Genomic DNA, 19984 nt, shown 5'->3' with positions numbered 1-19984 from the left:
ATAGGGGTGGGGCGTGGCCAGTTATGCTCCCAATAGCTGTGCCCCCCAGTTGAGCCCCCAGTAGCTGTGCCCCCCAGTTGATTTGCCCCCAGTAGCTGTGCCCCCTCTTTATTTGCCCCCAGTAGCTGTGCCCCCTCTTTATTTGCCCCCAGTAGCTGTGACCCCTCTTTATTTGCCCCCAGTAGCTGTGTCCCCTCTTTATTTGCCCCCAGTAGCTGTGCCCCCTCTTTATTTGCCCCCTGTCGCTGTGCCCCCCGCTTACAAACACACACACACACAAAATAATAAAAACAATACTTACCACTGCCCCGCTCCTGCTTCTTCTGCTGCTGCTCCGTCAGTCTGGCGGCCCGCTCCTCTCTATGGGAGAGACGTCAATGACGTCTCTCCCATAGCGCTGCACAGACACTAGAGGTCAATAACGACCTCTAGTGTCTGTGCCTGGAGCCGGCTGCAGCGGACGCCCACACAGCCCACGGCGTCTGCTGCAGCCGTGGAGCGGGGTGCGGATAGGCGGCGGTGCCTGCGGGGTGACTGCGGCCGCGCCCCCAGGCCACAGCGCCCCGGGCAAAGGCACTGCTTGCCCGCACCAAGATCCGCTCCTGCCTGTGGCTACTACTGACTTGGAGGAGTCCGAGTTACTTGATGTGGTCAGGGCTTTGAAGGTTTATGTAGCCAGAATGGCTAGGGTCAGGAAAACAGAGTCTTTGTTTATCCTGTATGCTTCCAACAAGCTTGGTGCTCCTGCTTAAAAGCAAACTATTGCTCGCTGGATCTGTAACACGATTCAGCAGGCTCATTCTGCGGCTGGATTTCCGCTGCCAAAATCAGTTAAGGCCCATTCCACTAGGCAGGTGGGCTCTTCTTGGGCGGCTGCCCGAGGGGTCTCGGCATTACAGCTTTGCCGAGCAGCTACTTGGTCAGGTTCAAGCACTTTTGCAAAGTTCTACAAGTTTGATACCCTGGCTGAGGAAGACCTTGTGTTTGCTCAATCGGTGCTGCAGAGTCATCCGCACTCTCCCGCCCGTTTGGGAGCTTTGGTATAATCCCCATGGTCCTTACGGAGTCCCCAGCATCCACTAGGACGTTAGAGAAAATAAGATTTTACTTACCGGTAAATCTATTTCTCGTAGTCCGTAGTGGATGCTGGGCGCCCGTCCCAAGTGCGGACTTCTTCTGCAATACTTGTATATAGTTATTGCTTCAATAAGGGTTAAGTTATGGTTGCATCAGGGTTGGACCTGATGCTGTTATTTGTCATACTGTTAACTGGTTGTTATCACATGTTATACGGTGTGATTGGTGTGGCTGGTATGAATCTTGCCCTGGATTACCAAAATCCTTTCCTTGTACTGTCAGAACTTCTGGGCACAGTTTCTCTAACTGAGGTCTGGAGGAGGGGCATAAAGGGAGGAAACCGTGCACACCAGAATCTAAATTCTTTCTTAAAGTGCCCATGTCTCCTGCGGAGCCCGTCTATCCCCATGGTCCTTACGGAGTCCCCAGCATCCACTACGGTCTACGAGAAATAAAGGAGGTGGAGCGTATGAATGTGAGGTCTCCGTCGGCGGTGCCGACACCTGACTGGGTAGATATGTGGAATGTTTTAAGTGCTAGTGTGAACTTATTGCACAAGAGATTAGACAAAGCTGAAGCTAAGGAACAGTCAGGGAGTGAACCCGTGTCTGTCCCTATGTCGCCGGGACCTTCAGGGTCTCAGAAGCGCCCACTATCCCAAATAGCAGACACTGATACCGACACGGATTCGGACTCCAGTGTCGACTACGATGATGTAAAGTTACAGCCAAAAGTGGCTAAATGTATTCGATATATGATTATTGCAAAACAAGAAGTGTTGCATATCACAGAGGAACCCCCTGTCCCTGACACGAGGGTACACATGTATAAGGGAAAGAAACCCGAGGTAACTTTTCCCTCCTCACATGAGTTGAACGAATTATGTGAAAAAGCGTGGGAATCTCCAGACAAAAAACTGCAGGTTCCCAAAAGGATTCTTATGGCTTATCCTTTCCCGCCAACGGACAGGATACGGTGGGAATCCTCCCCTAAGGTGGACAAAGCGTTGACACGCTTGTCAAAAAAGATAGCGCTGCCATCACAAGATACGGCTACCCTCAAGAATCCTGCTGACCGCAAGCAGGAGATTACCTTGAAATCCATTTACACACATTCTGGTACATTACTCAGACTGGCAATTGCGTCGGCCTGGGTTTGTAGCGCGGTAGCAGCATGGACAGATTCCTTATCGGCGGAGATTGAGACCCTAGATAAGGATACCATTTTACTGACCCTAGGACATATAAAGGATGCTGTCTTATATATGAGGCAGTGGCGTAACTACTGCCCCCGCAGTCCTCGCAGTGGCTTGTCCCTCCTGCATCTCCGGCGGCCGCGGGTCTAATAAAGGAAGTGCCGTTCGTGAGCTCTGATTGGCTCACGAACCGGCACTTCCTCTATTAGACCAGCGGCCGCCGGAGATGCAGGAGGGGACACAGGAGAGGCGCGCGCTGTGTCCTCCGTGTCCCTCCTTACACCAAACAGCGGGGGAGTGGGGGGGGGCACGCACTGAGGGGGCATATATGGCACTGTGGGGGAATATCTGGCACTGGGGGCATATGTGGCACTGGGGGGGAATATCTGGCACTGGGGGCATATGTGGCACTGTGGGGGAATATCTGGCACTGGGGGCATATGTGGCACTGTGGGGGAATATCTGGCACTGGGAGCATATGTGGCACTGTGGGGGAATATCTGGCACTGGGGGCATATGTGGCACTGGGGGGGAATATCTGGCACTGGGGGGCATATGTGGCACTGTGGGGGAATATCTGGCACTGGGGGGGAATATCTGGCACTGGGGGCATATGTGGCACTGGGGGGAATATCTGGCACTGGGGGCATATGTGGCACTGGGGGTATATGTGGCACTGTGGGGGAATATCTGACACTGGGGGGAATATCTGGCACTGGGGGCATATGTGGCACTGGGGGGAATATCTGGCACTGGGGGCATATGTGGCACTGGGGGGGGGGGGGGTATATGTGTACCTGGCACATAGGGGGGGGGGCTATATTGTGCACTGGGTTCATGTGAGTACCTGGCACCGTGGGGTAATATCTGGCACTTGGGACATATGTGGCACTGGGAGCACAGCCCTAGCAACAAGCACTACCCCCTAGCAACGAGCATGACACGCAGTGCATGAAACCCCTGGCAACGAGCATGACACCCAGTGCATGAAACACCTGGCAATGAGCATGACACCCAGTGCATGAAACCCCTGGCAACGAGCAGGTAATTTAAAAGTAATTAGAAGCCTTACTGTAGGACTTAATGAATGTGAAATGGGCATTACGGTGTGTGGCATAGGGTATAACGGGCATTGCGGTATGTGTCAGGCATTACGGTGTGTTGTATACTATATCACGGGCATTGTGGTATGTGGTATAATGTATCAGGGGCATTGCAGTGTGTAGTATAATGTATAACGGACATTGCAATGTGTGTCATAATGTGTCACAGGCATTACGGTGTGTGGCATACTATATCACGGGCATTGTGGTATGTGGTATAATGTCTCAGGGTCATTGCAGTATGGCATAATGTATAACGGGCATTGCGGTGTGTGGCATAGGGTATAACGGGCATTGCGGTATGTGTCAGGCATTACGGTGTGTTGTATACTATATCACGGGCATTGTGGTATGTGGTATAATGTATCAGGGGCATTGCAGTGTGTAGTATAATGTATAACGGGCATTGCGATTCCTGTCATAATGTGTCGGGGGCATTACCGTTTGTGGCATAATGTGTCGGGGGCATTATGGTGTGTGCATATTGTGTCATGTGCATTATTGTGTGTGGCATAATGTCTAAGGGCCATTGCAGTATGTGGCATAATGTATACTGGGCATTACTATAAGGAGGAAAAATGACAAATAATGTAAGGGGCATGAATCAGGATTATTTTTCTTTCCCGTGGTGGCTAACGTCTGGGCGTGCAGGTTGGAAAACTGGGGTATAACGTAGTCTTTTTCTGTAATGCCACGCCCCTTCATGCGAAGCCACGCCCATCCCAATGAAGCCACACACCCTATTTTGCGGCGCGCGCACATTTATCCCTTTTAATAGTGGCAATTATGGGGGATGGGGGGGGGGGGCGAAGAATTTTTTGGCTTGGGGGAGAAAAATTTCTAGTTACGCCACTGATATGAGGGATGCTCAAAGAGACATTAGTTTACTGGGTTCCAGAATAAACGCTATGTCAGTCTCTGCTAGACGAGTCCTCTGGACCCGGCAGTGGACAGGTGATGCCGACTCAAAAAGACATATGGAAGTTTTACCCTACAAGGGTGAGGAATTGTTTGGGAAAGGTCTCTCGGACCTGGTTTCCACAGCTACGGCAGGTAAATCGAATTTTTTGCCTTATGTTCCCTCACAACCTAAGAAAGCGCCACATTATCAAATGCAGTCCTTTCGTTCAAATAAAAGCAAAAGAGTGCGTGGATCGTCCTTTCTTGCCAGAGGTAAGGGCAGAGGTAAAAAGCTGCACAGCACAACTAGTTCCCAGGAACAGAAATCCTCCCCATCCTCTGCAAAACCCACCGCATGACGCTGGGGCTCCGCTGGGGCTCCGCTGAGGGAGTCCGCCCCAGTGGGTCTTCGACTTTTCAGCCACATCTGGGTTCACTCACAGGTGGATTCCTGGGCAATAGACATTGTTTCTCAGGGATACAAGCTGGAATTCGAAGAGGTGCCTCCTCGCCGGTTTTTCAAATCGGCTCTACCGACTTCTCCCCTAGAAAGGGAGATAGTGTTAAATGCTATTCACAAATTGTGTCTTCAACAAGCGGTGGTCGAAGTTCCCCTACTTCAGAGAGGGAAGGGATACTACTCCACCCTGTTTGTAGTTCCGAAACCGGACGGTTCGGTCAGACCCATATTGAATTTAAAATCCCTGAACCTATACTTAAAACGGTTCAAGTTCAAAATGGAATCGCTCAGAGCGGTCATCGCCAGCCTGGAAGGGGGGGATTTTATGGTATCCCTGGACATAAAGGATGCATACCTTCATGTTCCCATATATCCACCTCATCAGGCGTACCTGAGATTTGCGGTACAGGATTGTCATTACCAATTTCAGACGTTGCCATTTGGGCTTTCCACGGCCCTGAGGATTTTCACCAAGGTAATGGCGGAAATGATGGTGCTCCTGCGCAAGCAGGGTGTCACAATTATCCCGTACTTGGACGATCTCCTCATAAAAGCGAGATCACGAGAGAAGTTACTGAACAGCGTGTCACTTTCAGTGAAGGTGTTACAGCAACACGGCTGGATTCTCAATATCCCGAAGTCGCAGCTGGTTCCTACAACTCGTCTTTACCTTCTTGGGCATGGTTCTGGACACAGACTAGAAAAAGGTTTTTCTCCTGATAGAAAAAGCTCAGGAACTCATGACTCTAGTGAAGAACCTATTGAAGCCAAAACAAGTGTCTGTGCATCATTGCACTCAAGTCCTGGGATAAATGGTGGCAACATACGAGGCCATCGCCTTCGGCAGGTTCCATGCAAGGACTTTCCAATGGGACCTATTGGACAAGTGGTCCGGGTCACATCTACAAATTCATCAGCGGATCACCCTGTCCCCCAGGGCCAGGGTATCTCTCCTGTGGTGGCTGCAGAGTGCTCACCTTTTGGAAGGACGCAGGTTCGGCATTCAGGATTGGATCCTGGTGACCACGGACGCGAGCCTCAGAGGGTGGGGAGCAGTCACACTGGGAAGAAACTTCCAAGGACTTTGGACAAGTCAAGAGACTTGTCTTCACATCAACATCCTGGAACTGAGGGCCATATACAACGCCCTACGTCAAGCGGAGAACTTACTTCGCGTCCAACCAGTTCTGATCCAGTCAGACAACATCACCGCAGTGGCTCATGTAAACCGCCAAGGCGGCACAAGGAGCAGGGTGGCAATGGCGGAAGCCACCAAGATTCTTCGCTGGGCGGAAAATCATGTAAGCGCACTGTCAGCAGTGTTCATTCTGGGAGTGGACAACTGGGAAGCAGACTTCCTCAGCAGACACAACCTGCATCCAGGGGAGTGGGGACTTCATCTGGAAGTCTTCGCACAGATTGCAAATCAGTGGGGACTGCCCCAGATAGACATGACGGCATCCCGCCTCAACAAAAAGCTACAGAGGTATTGCGCCAGATCAAAAGATCCTCAGGCAGTAGCAGTAGACGCCCTAGTGACACTGTGGGTGTTCCAGTCGGTCTATGTGTTTACTCCTCTTCCTCTCATACCCAAGGTATTGAGAATAATAAGAAAAAGAGGAGTGAGAACAATTCTCATTGTTCCAGATTGGTCACGAAGGACCTGGTATCCGGATCTGCTGGAAATGCTCACAGAAGATCCGTGGCCTCTTCCTCTACGACAGGACCTGTTACAATAGGGGCTATGTCTGTTCCAAGACTTACAGCGGCTGCGTTTAACGGCATGGCGGTTGAACGCCAGATCCTAGCGGAAAAGGGAATTCCGGATGAGGTCATTCCTACTCTGATAAAGGCTAGGTTGGACGTGACAGCTAAACATTATCACCGTATATGGCGAAAATATGTTTCTTGGTGTGAGGCCAGGAATGCTCCTACGGAAGAATTCCATCTGGGCCATTTCCTTCACTTCCTACAGACTGGAGTGAATTTGGGCCTAAAGTTAGGATCCATTAAGGTTCAGATTTCGGCCTTATCCATTTTCTTTCAAAAAGAATTGGCTTCTCTCCCAGAAGTACAGACTTTTGTAAAGGGAGTGCTACATATTCAGCCTCCTTTTATACCTCCGGTGGCGCCTTGGGACCTTAACGTGGTGTTGAGTTTCCTTAAGTCGGACTGGTTTGAACCACTTCAAACGGTGGAGTTAAAATATCTCACTTGGAAGGTGGTCATGTTATTAGCCTTGGCTTCGGCTAGGCAAGTGTCGGAGTTTGCGGCGTTGTCTCATAAAAGCCCCTATCTGGTTTTCCATATGGATAGGGCGGAATTGCGGACTCGCCCTCAATTCTTGCCTAAGGTGGTGTCATCTTTTCATATGAACCAACCTATTGTGGTGCCTGTGGCTACACGAGATTTGGAGGATTCTGAGTCCCTTGATGTAGTCAGCGCTTTGAAAATTTATGTGGCCAGAACAGCTAGAGTCAGGAAAACGGAAGCACTGTTTGTCCTATATGCAGCCAACAAGGTTGGCGCCCCTTCTTCGAAGCAGACTATTGCTCGCTGGATCTGTAATACGATCCAGCAGGCGCATTCTACGACTGGATTGCCGTTACCAAAATCAGTCAAGGCCCATTCCACTAGGAAGGTGGGCTCGTCTTGGGCAGCTGCCCGAGGGGTCTCGGCACTACAACTGTGCCGAGCTGCTACTTGGTCGGGTTCAAACACCTTTGCAAAGTTCTATAAGTTTGATACCCTGGCTGAGGAGGACCTAAGGTTTGCTCATTCGGTGCTGCAGTGTCATCCGCACTCTCCCGCCCATCTGGGAGCTTTGGTATAATCCCCATGGTCCTTACGGAGTCCCCAGTATCCTCTAGGACGTTAGAGAAAATAACATTTTAAACCTACCGGTAAATCTTTTTCTCGTAGTCTGTAGAGGATGCTGGGCGCCCGTCCAAAGTACGGACTACTTCTGCGAGACTTGTATATAGTTTTGCTTACATAAGGGTTATGTTATAGTTCCATCAGGTTGGACTGATGCTACGTTATTTTTTCATACTGTTAACTGTTTAATTGATACACAAGTTATACGGTGTGATTGGTGTGGCTGGTATGAATCTTGCCCTTGGATTAACAAAAATCCTTTCCTCGTAATGTCCATCTCCTCTGGGCACAGTTTGTCTAACTGAGGTCTGGAGGAGGGGCATAAAGGGAGGAGCCAGTGCACACCCAGACCTAAAGTCTTTCTTAAAGTGCCCATGTCTCCTGCGGAGCCCGTCTATCCCCATGGTCCTTACGGAGTCCCCAGCATCCTCTACGGACTACGAGAAAAAGATTTACCGGTAGGTTTAAAATCTTATTATTTTGTGGTCACTCCCACATTCACATAGCAGACAATATTGTCAAATTGGTCTAATATCACAAAGTGTGAAGCCTAAAACCATCTGAAATGGCAGAGTGGGATGCAGGCAAGATCCTGACAGAATCAAGGTGGATCCCTCACTAGAGGGGTGTTAGGGTTAGGCTGCAGGGGAGGGGGCATGGCTTGGGGGAAGTTAGTTGTGGGAGGGGATGATTAGGGTTAGGCTGTGGGGGGGTAGGGTTAGGCTGTGGGAGGAGACCATTAGGGGTACAGTTAGGCTATGGGAGGGGACAGTTAGGGTTAGGCTGTGGGGGGGGGGGGGGGGGGGTAGGGTTAGGCTGCAGGAGAGGACCATTAGGGGTACAGTTAGGGTGTGGGAGGGGACAGTTAGGGTTAGGCTGCAGGAGGGGACCATTAGGGGTACAGTTAGGGTGTGGGAGGGGCAGTTAGGGTTAGGCTGCAGGAGGGGACTATTAGGGGTACAGTTAGGCTGTGGGAGGGGACAGTTAGGGTTAGGCAGCGGGGGTTAGATGTAGGGTTAAAATACAGGATCCGTTGAGACATGACTGTCGGCATCCTGATCAACGTGATATTAACTGCCAGGGTTTTGTACCGAACCTGGCAGAGAATAATTTAAACATATTTGATAATTTTTTTGGGCATGCTTGTAAATCCATTCAGCTGTTTTATGACCAAAATACTCTATTTTTACTATTCAAATAGATTTGAAATGTATGTTAGTATAGGGCACACAGACATACTGTATGTGACCAGCTTTCCATTTTTGCTTATTCACAAATATAAAGTTTTTTCTTTTGCATATGCTTATTAAGCTCACCTGCTGCACAGCTTTTAGGATTCATACTTCCACATGGTGTTCCCGCCGGTTACCTACAAATGTTTCAAAGAAGAACGTTATAATGACATACAGTCATCACATCAGAATATGCTCGAAAAGTCGTTCACAGGAAATTGCTTCTCAAATATAGCTGGAACTGTATAAATCGTCAGACAAATTTTATGTAAGATAAATTAATGTGTGTAACACTTCTAATTACTGTAAATTGATGGTTTATTAACTTTTTCATGCATATATTTCCCATTTTCTGCCATGTGGCATATATACTATACGCATTTCTTCCTTATGTAACCCTCATGGCCTGCACTCTTAGCAACTACTGTAGCTTATGTTCGTACAGAAATAACCTCAATACTTTTTTGCACAATTATGGAAAAACAGGATTAAATCAAGGAAGACTCACGTAAATATGTAAGAAGGATGACAAAAACCAAGACCAACAGGATGGTGGGGCCACAAATGCATAATAACAGAGTATTTCTTTTTTGAACTTGTGGGTCCACAGATGTCAGGATATAATGCAGTGCAATGAGATGCTTAGGTCCAGAATCTTTATCCCCATCATCTTCCTCATCTTCTACTTTTGGGGTGTCGTCTGTATAGGAATGGGGGGAGAGGGGAACTGTTAAGTAGCTCTAGAAAATACTCTATTTCAAGTGAGCACTGAACTATTATTCACAACAGCTTATGCATTACTGTAGTTAGGAACTTGTGACACGACTGAGGCACTTCCTGCTTCTATATCTGGGGACGTTTTCTCCAGCTACAGGGCTTCTTCCTATATTCGTCAAGCCCTGCAGCTGCCAATTGCTATCAGCAGGTACTGTATAGCTCAGGGGTGGGCAATTATTTCAGCTGGGGGGCCGCTTAACACTTCCAGCGAATATTCGAGGGCCACACACAAAATACTCAAAAAGAGATCCCTTTTTACACATTACGGCAGACAGCGTGCCCTTTTTACACATTATGGCAGACAGTGTCCCCCTTTTTACACATTACGACAGACAGCGTCCCCTTTTTACAGATTACGACAGACAGCACCCCCATTTTTATAATTACGGCAGACAGCGCCCCCGCTTTTATACATTACAGCAGACAGCGCCCCCGCTTTTATACATTACGGCAGACAGCGCCCCCGCTTTTATACATTACGGCAGACATCGCCCCCGCTTTTATACATTACGGCAGATAGCGTCTCCGTTTTTATACATTACGGCAGACAGTGCCCCCGTTTTTACACATTACGGCAGACAGCACCCCCGTTTTTACACATTACGGCAGCAAGCGCCCCCGTTTTTACACATTACAGCAGACAGCATCCCCTTTTTACACATTACGGCAGACATCGCCCCCGTTTTTATACATTACGGCAGACAGTGCCCCCGTTTTTACACATTACGGCAGACAGCACCCCCCGTTTTTACACATTACGGCAGACAGCACCCCCGTTTTTATAATTACGGCAGACAGCGCCCCCGTTTTTACACATTACGGCAGACAGCGCCCCCGTTTTTACACATTACGGCAGTGCCCGCCCAGCGCCGCCCCCCGTGACGCCCAGCGCATGAGATAGAGGAAATCCCTGTCAGCTGACCATGTGACGTGACCGGGATTTCCTCAGCGGCGCCGCGTCTGCGAGCAGTGCAATGACAAGCGGCCTGTCGGGCCTCTTGTCATTGCACTCTGGTGGGGCACAGCGGGCCAGGCAGGATCGGTCCGCGGGCCGCATCCGGCCCGCGGGCCGCATGTTGCCCACCCCTACTATAGCTGAAGGTAGCCACTGGGGCTCTCTTGCAATGGCCCCCCATACAAAGCAAGGACAGCAGTGGTACAAGTATGCTGGCTGTTCTATGCAATTGCTATTTTGCTATGTCAATAGCAGATGTGGTAAGCAGGAAAAATGCTTTAACAGTCAAATAAAAAAGTTTTCTTATGGACATATTAAAATAATGTTTTTTTCTGTTTTTTAATACTTTTTTATTTATGGAATCTGCACCTGGAAGCCTGAGACTGGGCTTCTAGTGCAGTGCACATGGGAAGCCCTACGATGCCCCATTTCCCAAATAAACGTTGTATGGGAAGTTTGCACAGAAGAAAGTTGGTGAAAGTTGCTACTAGCCTGCTGTCTGGCCCATTTATGTTATATCACATTGGAGAATACCAGTTGTCTGATATTAACACATGCTTCACTTTCTGGCATAAAGCATATAATCTAAATGCTGTATGTATCACATAGCAAAGCGCAAGAGACTTCAATATCTGAATCAGACCTCATCTAACACGCAATACTATTAGTTCCATGATACTCAGATTTAATAGAAGCAATGCTATTAGTAGTTAGTAGGCCCAGTTTACTATAAATCTATTAGTGTCGGCTAATGGGGAAACCATTCAAATGAATGTCACCCTGATTAAACTAATTAAAAAAATGAACACCTTTTCCTCCAGACCCACATAACTCCATCACACTCAGAATAAAGTACACATATTTTATATCTTTAACTATATCGCTTGAAGTTGTTCTTTACAATCTGCAAACTTTGTCTGCAGGGTCATAAATAGGGTTGGGTACAATATTTTGGTGTTCGGGATGTCGGCAGTCAGAAGACCGACTGTCGCATACCGATGCGTAGAATCCTGACAGGGGCTAGGTAAGTATACTATCCTGTCCCCAATGCTCCCCTAACCCTTCCTCTCTGGAACCCAAACCTGCCCCCTCCCCTCCCCTCCCCGCAGCCTAACCCTCCTTGGTGGTGCCTAAACCTACCTTCCCCCCCCCCCCCCACAGCAGCCAAACCCTGATTCTGTGGGTGTCTAAACCTAGCACCCCATCACCGCAAACCTAACCCAAAGTCTCCCTGCGGGTGCCTAAAACCAAGCCCCTCTCCCCGCAGCCTAACCCTCCTTTTCCCGGGGCCTAACACCCCCCCCCCCCCCCCCCCGCACGGTACCCGAATGCGGGCCCGGTAAATGCTCATTCAGGATCCGAGCAGTGTCTGTATTTCGACTGCCGGGATCCCAACCTTCATGATCCTATCCGGATCCCCATAAATATGCTGCGACTTAGCTGGTTGTAGACTGATTACTGCTTCTATGGATACCTTTTCCCTTTATTTCCATAATTCTATAATATGGTCATTGGTGTAATGAGAAATGACTGAGATCTCACCATCTACACTTTGTGATACAATGTCACTGCACACCTCCACACCAGAGGAGCTTCTAGCTTTGCACTTGACCTGAACATTTGTTCCAGGAGTCATCAGAATGGTGAAGTTAGCAGGTTCTTTATTATGGACTGTAATCTCCTGCACTTTCCTGTCACCCAGGATGAGTTCATATCGAATGGGGAGTGGTCCATTTTCTAAGAAGCATGTTATATGCATTGTATTGTTGTGCAGGCTGTTGTACCTTATTATCAGTTTTGAGAGATCGTCTGCAAAAAAACAAACAAAAAAAAAACGAATGGTGGTCACTTATGGGTATTAGAGGCTAATTTATGGAGGACCAAATTCCAACTACAAAGGACATAGTTCATACAGAAATTGTGATTTAACATTTTTTCGAAATAAGTGATCATATTTCATGAAAAAAACATTGTCTACAATTTAATGCTAAGTCCAAAGGCCATTACTCACTTCTTATTCTTCTAGATCTCTCTGCTGCTTTTGACATTGTTGACCGCTCTCTTCTCATACAAACACTACAATCCCTAGGTCTTCAGGACACAGCTCTTTCTTGGTTCTCATCTTCAGTGTCCGCTTCTCTGAATCTACCTCCTCTTTGCTGCCTCTATCAGTTGGAGTACCGCAAGGCTCAATCTTATGCCCTTTGCTTTTCTCAATCTACACCACATCTCTTGGCAAACTAATCAGCTCCTTTGGATTTCAGTATCATCTGTATGCAGATGATACTCAAATCTACCTATCATCCCCCTGTTTATCACTATCTGTATTGGTCCATTTCACTGAATGCTATTCCAGACGATGGGGAAAGCCCTGAAACGTAGGCAATAAAGGACATTCTTACTACCTAAGAGGAGACTGCAGAGTACCACCTTATTCAAGCTAACACACACATATATATATATATATATATATATATATGTAGAAGAAATGAAGGTGGCACTCACGCAGATTTTTGCAAAGGTAAAAAGGTCAGTTTTAATTTACCGACATGTTTCGGGGACTAGCCCCGTCCTCAGGGCCTTGAGGACGGGGCTAGTCCCCGAAACATGTCGGTAAATTAAAACTGACCTTTTTACCTTTGCAAAAATCTGCGTGAGTGCCACCTTCATTTCTTCTACATTTATACGAGGTAATTCCTCCGGGAGGGCACCGCAGTAACATCATTCATACAGAAGAGTGCCGGGACTGTCTGTTTATATATATATATATATATATATATATATATATGAATCCTAAAAGCTGTGCATCAGGTGAACTTAATAAGCATATGCAAAAGAAAAAAAACTTTATATTTGTGAATAAACAAAATGGAAAGCTGGTCACATACAGTATGTCTGTGTGCCCTATACTAACATACATTTCAAATCTATTTGAATAGTAAAATTAGAGTATTTTGGTCATAAAACAGCTGACTGCATTTACAAGCATGCCCAAAAATATTATCAAATATGTTTAATTTATTCTCTGCGGGTTTGATACAAAACCCTGGCAGTTAATATCCCGATGATCAGCATGCTGACAGTCATGTCTCAACGGATCCTGTATTTTAACCCTACATTTAACACCTAACCCCCCGCCCGCTGCCTAACCCTAACTGTCCCCTCACACAGCCTAACTGTCCCCCTAATTGTCCCCTCCCGCAGCCTACCCCTACCCCCCCCCCCACAGCCTAACCCTAACTGTCCCCTCCCACAGCCTAACTGTAGCCCTAATGGTCCCCGCCTGCAGCCTAACCATACCCCCCCCCCCCCACACAGCCAAACCCTAACTGTCCCCTCCCACGGCCTAACTGTCCCCTCCCACAGCCTAACTGTACCCCTAATGGTCCCCTCCTGCGGCCTAACCCTACCTCCCCACAGCCTAACCCTAACTGTCCCCTCCCACAGTCTAACTGTACCCCTAATGGTCCCCTCCTGCAGCCTAACCCTACCCCCTCCACAGCCAAACCCTAACTGTCCTCCCCCACAGCCTAACTGTACCCCTAATGGTGCCTCCCGCGGCCTAACTCTACCCCCCCACAGCCTAACCCTAACTGTCCCCTCCCACAGCCTAACTGTACCCCTAATGGTCCCCTCCTGCAGCCTAACCCTACCCCCCCACAGCCTAACCCTAATCATCCCCTCCCACAGCCTAACTGTACCCCTAATGGTCCCCTCCTGCTGTCTAACCCTACCCCCCCCACAGCCTAACCCTAATCATCCCCTCCCGCAACTAACTTCTACCAACCTGTGCCCCCCCCTTCCCCTGCAGCCTAACCCTAACACCCCCCCCTAGTGAGGGATCCACCTTGATTCTGACTGTCAGGGTCCTGCCTGCATCCCTCTCTGCCATTTCAGATGGTTTTGGGCTTCACACTTTGTGATATCAGACCAATTTGACAATATGGTCTGCTATGTGAATGTGGGAGTGACCAGGAAATAATATGTGATTAACAATGCAGGCCCGGTAAATGCTCATTCAGGATCCCGGCGGTCAGGATTCCGAGCAGTGTCTGTATTTCGACTGGCGGGATCCCAACCTTCGTGATCCTATCCGGATCCCCATAAATATGCTGCGAATTAGCTGGTTGTAGAGTGATTACTGCTTCTATGGATACCTTTTCCCTTTATTTCCATAATTCTATAATATGGTCATTGGTGTAATGAGAAATGACTGAGATCTCACCATCTACACTTTGTGATACAATGTCACTGCACACCTCCCCACCAGAGGAGCTTCTAGCTTTGCACTTGACCTGAACATTGGTTCCAGGAGTCATCAGAATGGTGAAGTTAGCAGGTTCTTTATTACGGACTGTAATCTCCTGCACTTTCCGGTCACCCAGGATGAGTTCATATTGAATGGGGAGTGGTCCATTTTCTAAGAAGCATGTTATATGCATTGTATTGTTGTGCAGGCTGTTGTACCTTATTATCAGTTTTGAGAGATCGTCTGCAAAAAAAAAAAAAAAAACGAATGGTGGTCACTTATGGGTATTAGAGGCTAATTTATGGAGGACCAAATTCCAACTACAAAGGACAGAGTTCATACAGAAATTGTGATTTAACATTTTTTCGAAATAAGTGATCATATTTCATGAAAAAAACATTGTCAACAATTTAATGCTATGTCCAAAGGCCATTACTCACTTCTTATTCTTCTAGATCTCTCTGCTGCTTTTGACATTGTTGACCGCTCTCTTCTCATACAAACACTACAATCCCTAGGTCTTCAGGACACAGCTCTTTCTTGGTTCTCATCTTCAGTGTCCGCTTCTCTGAATCTACCTCCTCTTTGCTGCCTCTATCAGTTGGAGTACCACAAGGCTCAGTCTTATGCCCTTTGCTTTTCTCAATCTACACCTCATCTCTTGGCAAACTAATCAGCTCTTTTGGATTTCAGTATCATCTGTATGCAGATGATACTCAAATCTACCTATCATCCCCCTGTTTATCACTATCTGTATTGGTCCATTTCACTGAATGCTATCCCAGACGATGGGGAAAGCCCTGAAACGTAGGCAATAAAGGACATTCTTACTACCTAAGAGGAGACTGCAGAGTACCACCTTATTCAAGCTAACACACACACACACACATATATATATATATATATATATACACACACACAGTATATGTATACAGTATATTGGTTTTCTGCCCCATGATAAACAGGGAGGGCGCTGTACATACATGTCTAATAAGTGCAAATTACAGGGACTCAAATTTTTCTATTACTTGTAGTGTAACAATCGGAGTGTGAGCAAGGTTTATAGGGGGTCATTCCGACCCGTTCGCACGCTGCAATTTTTCGCAGCCGTGCGTACAGGTCACAACTGCGCATGGGCAGCAATGTGCAGGCGCGTCGTTGTCCGGCGACGGCCGTCGTCAGGCAGTGACAAGAACAGCGAGGGAAGCCATCACAGCGGAGCCCGCAAGAAGATTGACAGCGGGGAGGCGGATCTGGGTGTCAACTGACCGTTTTCTGGGAGTGGTGAGGGAAACGCAGGCGTGTCGAGGCGTTTGCAGGGCGGGTGTCTGACGTCAATTCCGGGACTTGACAGGCTGAAGAGATCGCAGTGGCTGAGTATGTACAGAGCTACTCAGAAACTACATAAAACTTTTTTGCCCCACTCCTCTTCACATGCGATCGCACACTTGCTAAGCTACAATACACTCCCCCATAGGAGGCATCTATCTGATCACACGGCCTGCAAAAAGTTGCAGCGTACGATCAACTCGGAATGACCCCCATAGTTAGGGCATGATGTTGAGCAATACTGAAACTGAAAGAGTAATTGTGAACATACAGTACATAATACATGTTTGAATCTGGTCATTAAAATCACAAAAAAAGATTGTAATCAGACTTTGCTACGAAATCCCATACACAGCACACAATGCAAATAGAGAAACCCAGCACTTATCAGAAATACAATCTTTGCATCTGGCCTTGTGTGCTTCTGTGTCACATAAATTACAGCACAGAGGATGCTGCAGTGTACGGTTAGATCCCAGTTGCTGATAGCTGAGGTGTTAAATGGAGTTTAATCAGGGTCAAACCAAAAGTCCGGTACATACAGTAGGTGAGCAGTCAGGAACAAGCCAGGGAAAATGAAATCAGAGCCAGAGTGAAAGTCAGATGAAGCCAGAGTCAAAGCCCAGAAGATCAAACAGTAGAGCCAGGAAAACAGGAACAGCTAGACTATAGTGCACAGTGTCGGACTGGGGCATGAAGGCCAACCAGGGGAATGCAGTGGTAGGGACCCATGTTTAGGGGTGTGGCCAGCTACCACAGAGGCTCAACTAATTATTAGAGAGCGCATTGTCTGGGCCCCTTGATATATTTCTATAGTAAATACTGCTAGTGCATGCACGATAATGTATCAGATTAATAACAGCAATGCACAACAGAAAATACACCATAATCCTGTGCAGTACAAGATAACATACGTATAATGTATAATTCAAGTGCACAGTCTACAACCGGATATCTAGAAGAGGAGGAGGAGGAGGTGGGCCCCCCCAGGCAGTGGTGCCTACCGGGGGTTTCCCCTGGACCCCTGTGGGCCAGTCCGGCACTGATAGTGCACGTAGGAAGAATTTAGGGAACATATCTGCCCCTAGGCACAACAGTATCGGTCACCTCCCAAAGCCGCACCAACCTCACACACCACAATTTACTGCCCATTACATCCCCCCCCCCCAAAAAAAAAAGTAAAAAAAGAAGAAGAAAAAAAAGTTGTAATGACAAAAAGAAAAAAAAAATCTCCTAGCCTCATATGACCAGAGGCCTAGCAGGGCTCTAATGTAGGATGTAGGAGAGCCAGCTGTGCCACCAACCAACAAGTGGCACCCCTAGGTGCAGGCCTCAGGTAACTAGTGGGAAATCCACCACTGATAGTGCAAGCGCAATAATCAGGAATGTCGTATTGCAGCCTTATATAGCCCCTGCAGGGGACTGACTGTAGCAAGTTAGTGGCCGTGTAGGCACATATAGGCTGGTGTTTCTGAACAGAGGACTAAATAAACAGCACCTGATATGGGTCACCTGGTAGGATCACTGGTCCTGAGTTCACAATACCTTGAATCAAGCCCCACAAAGTGCACTGCCATTTTCTTTACAAGATAGTGACACTGTTCCATACTCCACAGGAAACTATCAGACACCATCTCATCCTGGTTTACCAGGGAGCAGATAATTCTTTGAGAAGAGAATGATCAATGACATAGATTGGTTCCCAAGTATTTTCTTCTGGAAATCAATTCCAGGAACGCATGTCTACATCCCAAATATGTGAGTCCAGAACTCTTTGTACTAATTAATCACAAGAGTCTGTGCAGCCCAAATCAACATAACCTTAGTAGGCTACTGAGCAGGACCTTGAGTTTTGGTATATTCAGCATAATTTTCAAAATTTTACTGGGAACAGTAGACTCCTTAGGTGATTACAGGCAGTACCAGAAAATATAGAGGCTGACATTAGCCTCTGAGGCTGAACGATGAACTGAGACAATGTCTGGGAGCTTTAAAAGAAATCTCTGGACAATCAGGAAAATCATAGCCAGAGAGGAAATCAGGCGACGTCAACAAAGTACAGAAGATCAAACAGCAGAGCCAGGAAACCGAGAGCAGCTAAACTTGAGTGCAAGCACAATAATCAGGCAGTGATGCTGTAGTTTCTCAGCCTTATATACTCCCAGGTTGCACACGATTGGCTGCTGCCAGGAAATGGGCAGAGAGTAGGCAAATCCAAGATGGTGACATATTTCTGAGCAGGAGCCTAAATAAACATCATCTGCTCTGGCTAAACTGGTAGGAACACTGATCCTGAATTCACATAACCTGGTATCAAGTCCTGCGGGGAGTATTATTTTTTTATTACAAGATTGTGACAACCTGACTATCCATCACTGACTTGGCTTGATGCTGGCCATCCATGTGTTTGCTGTTTTAATGCCATCCTGACCACCTGTTACTGACCATCACTGCACATGACTTTGACCATAGTGGGAGATGTACTAAGCAGTGAAAAGAGTGGAGAAGTGAGCCAAAGGAGAAGTTACTCATGGCAACCGATGCCGGGATCCCGACTGGGTTACCATACCGCCGCCGCCAGTATCCTGGTATCTGTCCAGTGGAGTTAAAATAATTAAAGCAAATGTTTAGTTAGGGATAGTGCACATTTGTACCATGTTGGTAATTTCAGTAATAGTTCTGTATTGATAAGCTTGAATGTCTTCTGCCATACATACATTTCACTGTTTTTCTGGGGTGTTTCCAACTCTGCCATCATCTTAACCACTTGCCTGGCATAAACGTGATACGACCGCAGCCAGGAGTGAATTACCTGGCCAGGCTGCATCACATACATCTGTGCCTTCCTGCTGTGTCCCCCCATCTTTTATTAAGGAAATGCACTCTGCACAAATGCAGAACGTACTTCCTCCTGCAGCTCCCTGGGAGTAATGTTACGGTCTGTGACTGGCGACATCACTCCCGAAATCACACCCCAGAATGCCTTGCAGGCAGCATTCCAGGTCCGTGTGCTAGCTAGGAGGGGAAGTATGCTTATATCTGCGTGGTCAGAGATCAGCTGCAGAAGGGGGTTGGATGATCAGTCCCCATGACCCACGGCTCTGCAATCAGGTGATGGGTGGGGGGAGGAGTAATGTGGGGGATTGTATTTAAGAAAAAAAGAAGGAATGACATGTACAGTGACACATGGAGAGGGCGTGGGGGACTATACAGTGGGGATCCCATTGCCACCAGGGGTTAGGGTGGGGCTCTGCCACTAGGATCTATTGCCACTAGAGGTGTGGGTGTAGATAATGCTGGGGATATTTTGCCACTGAGGAGGGGGGGGGGGCTATTTCTGATGGGGAGGGTGGGAAGTAGTTTTACAATGGAGGCCTATGAACACAGGAGGATGGGGGGGGGGGGGGGGAGTGTAAAACACCCCCTAGGTATATATTTAAATATATTATTAAAAATACTTTTTAAACCTTATTAAAAATGTCTGAGCATTTTTTTGTAAAAAGAAAAGCTTCAAGGTGGGGAGTGAAGGACTAAGCCATCTTCAACTATCTTTCTTGGGTAGAGCTAATATAATTCGTATTATTTATTTTCCAAAACTTTTATACCCATTACAGGTTCTTCCTATATTAATACCCTGAACAGATTTACTACAAATAACTTCCCTTTTCCGAAAATGTATTTGGAATATCAAACGGGCACGAATTGGATTGATAAAACACTGTCAACCCAAATCTAATGGAGGAATTAATTTTCCTGGCATCGTAACATATAGTTATGCTGCCCATGTCCATTATATTAAGGATTGGTTGCATACTGAGCAAACATATACT

The 19984-nt window shown here is 47.4% G+C and overlaps 1 protein-coding gene across 3 annotated transcripts in view; it reads right to left on the bottom strand.

Annotated features, from left to right (window-relative positions):
* The window catches only part of LOC135056314 (uncharacterized), a 61754-nt gene that overhangs the window by 21975 nt on the left and 19795 nt on the right, over positions 1–19984 (bottom strand). For 2 of the 3 annotated variants that reach the window (XM_063961292.1, XM_063961293.1), the window contains 4 exons: positions 14802–15068; positions 12119–12385; positions 9353–9544; positions 8929–8981 (listed from right to left, as the gene is read on the bottom strand). In XM_063961292.1, the coding sequence (XP_063817362.1) occupies positions 8950–8981; positions 9353–9544; positions 12119–12385; positions 14802–15068 (758 nt within the window). In that variant the 3' untranslated portion in view covers positions 8929–8949. The remainder of the gene's footprint in view (positions 1–8928; positions 8982–9352; positions 9545–12118; positions 12386–14801; positions 15069–19984) is intronic. The other variant, XM_063961294.1, reaches the window with a different exon arrangement.

The sequence above is a fragment of the Pseudophryne corroboree genome, chromosome 3, assembly GCF_028390025.1.
Source record: "Pseudophryne corroboree isolate aPseCor3 chromosome 3, aPseCor3.hap2, whole genome shotgun sequence".
Lineage (NCBI taxonomy): Eukaryota > Metazoa > Chordata > Amphibia > Anura > Myobatrachidae > Pseudophryne > Pseudophryne corroboree.
Note: the sequence above shows the minus strand (reverse complement) of the source record. Positions and strands in the feature narration are given on the sequence as shown.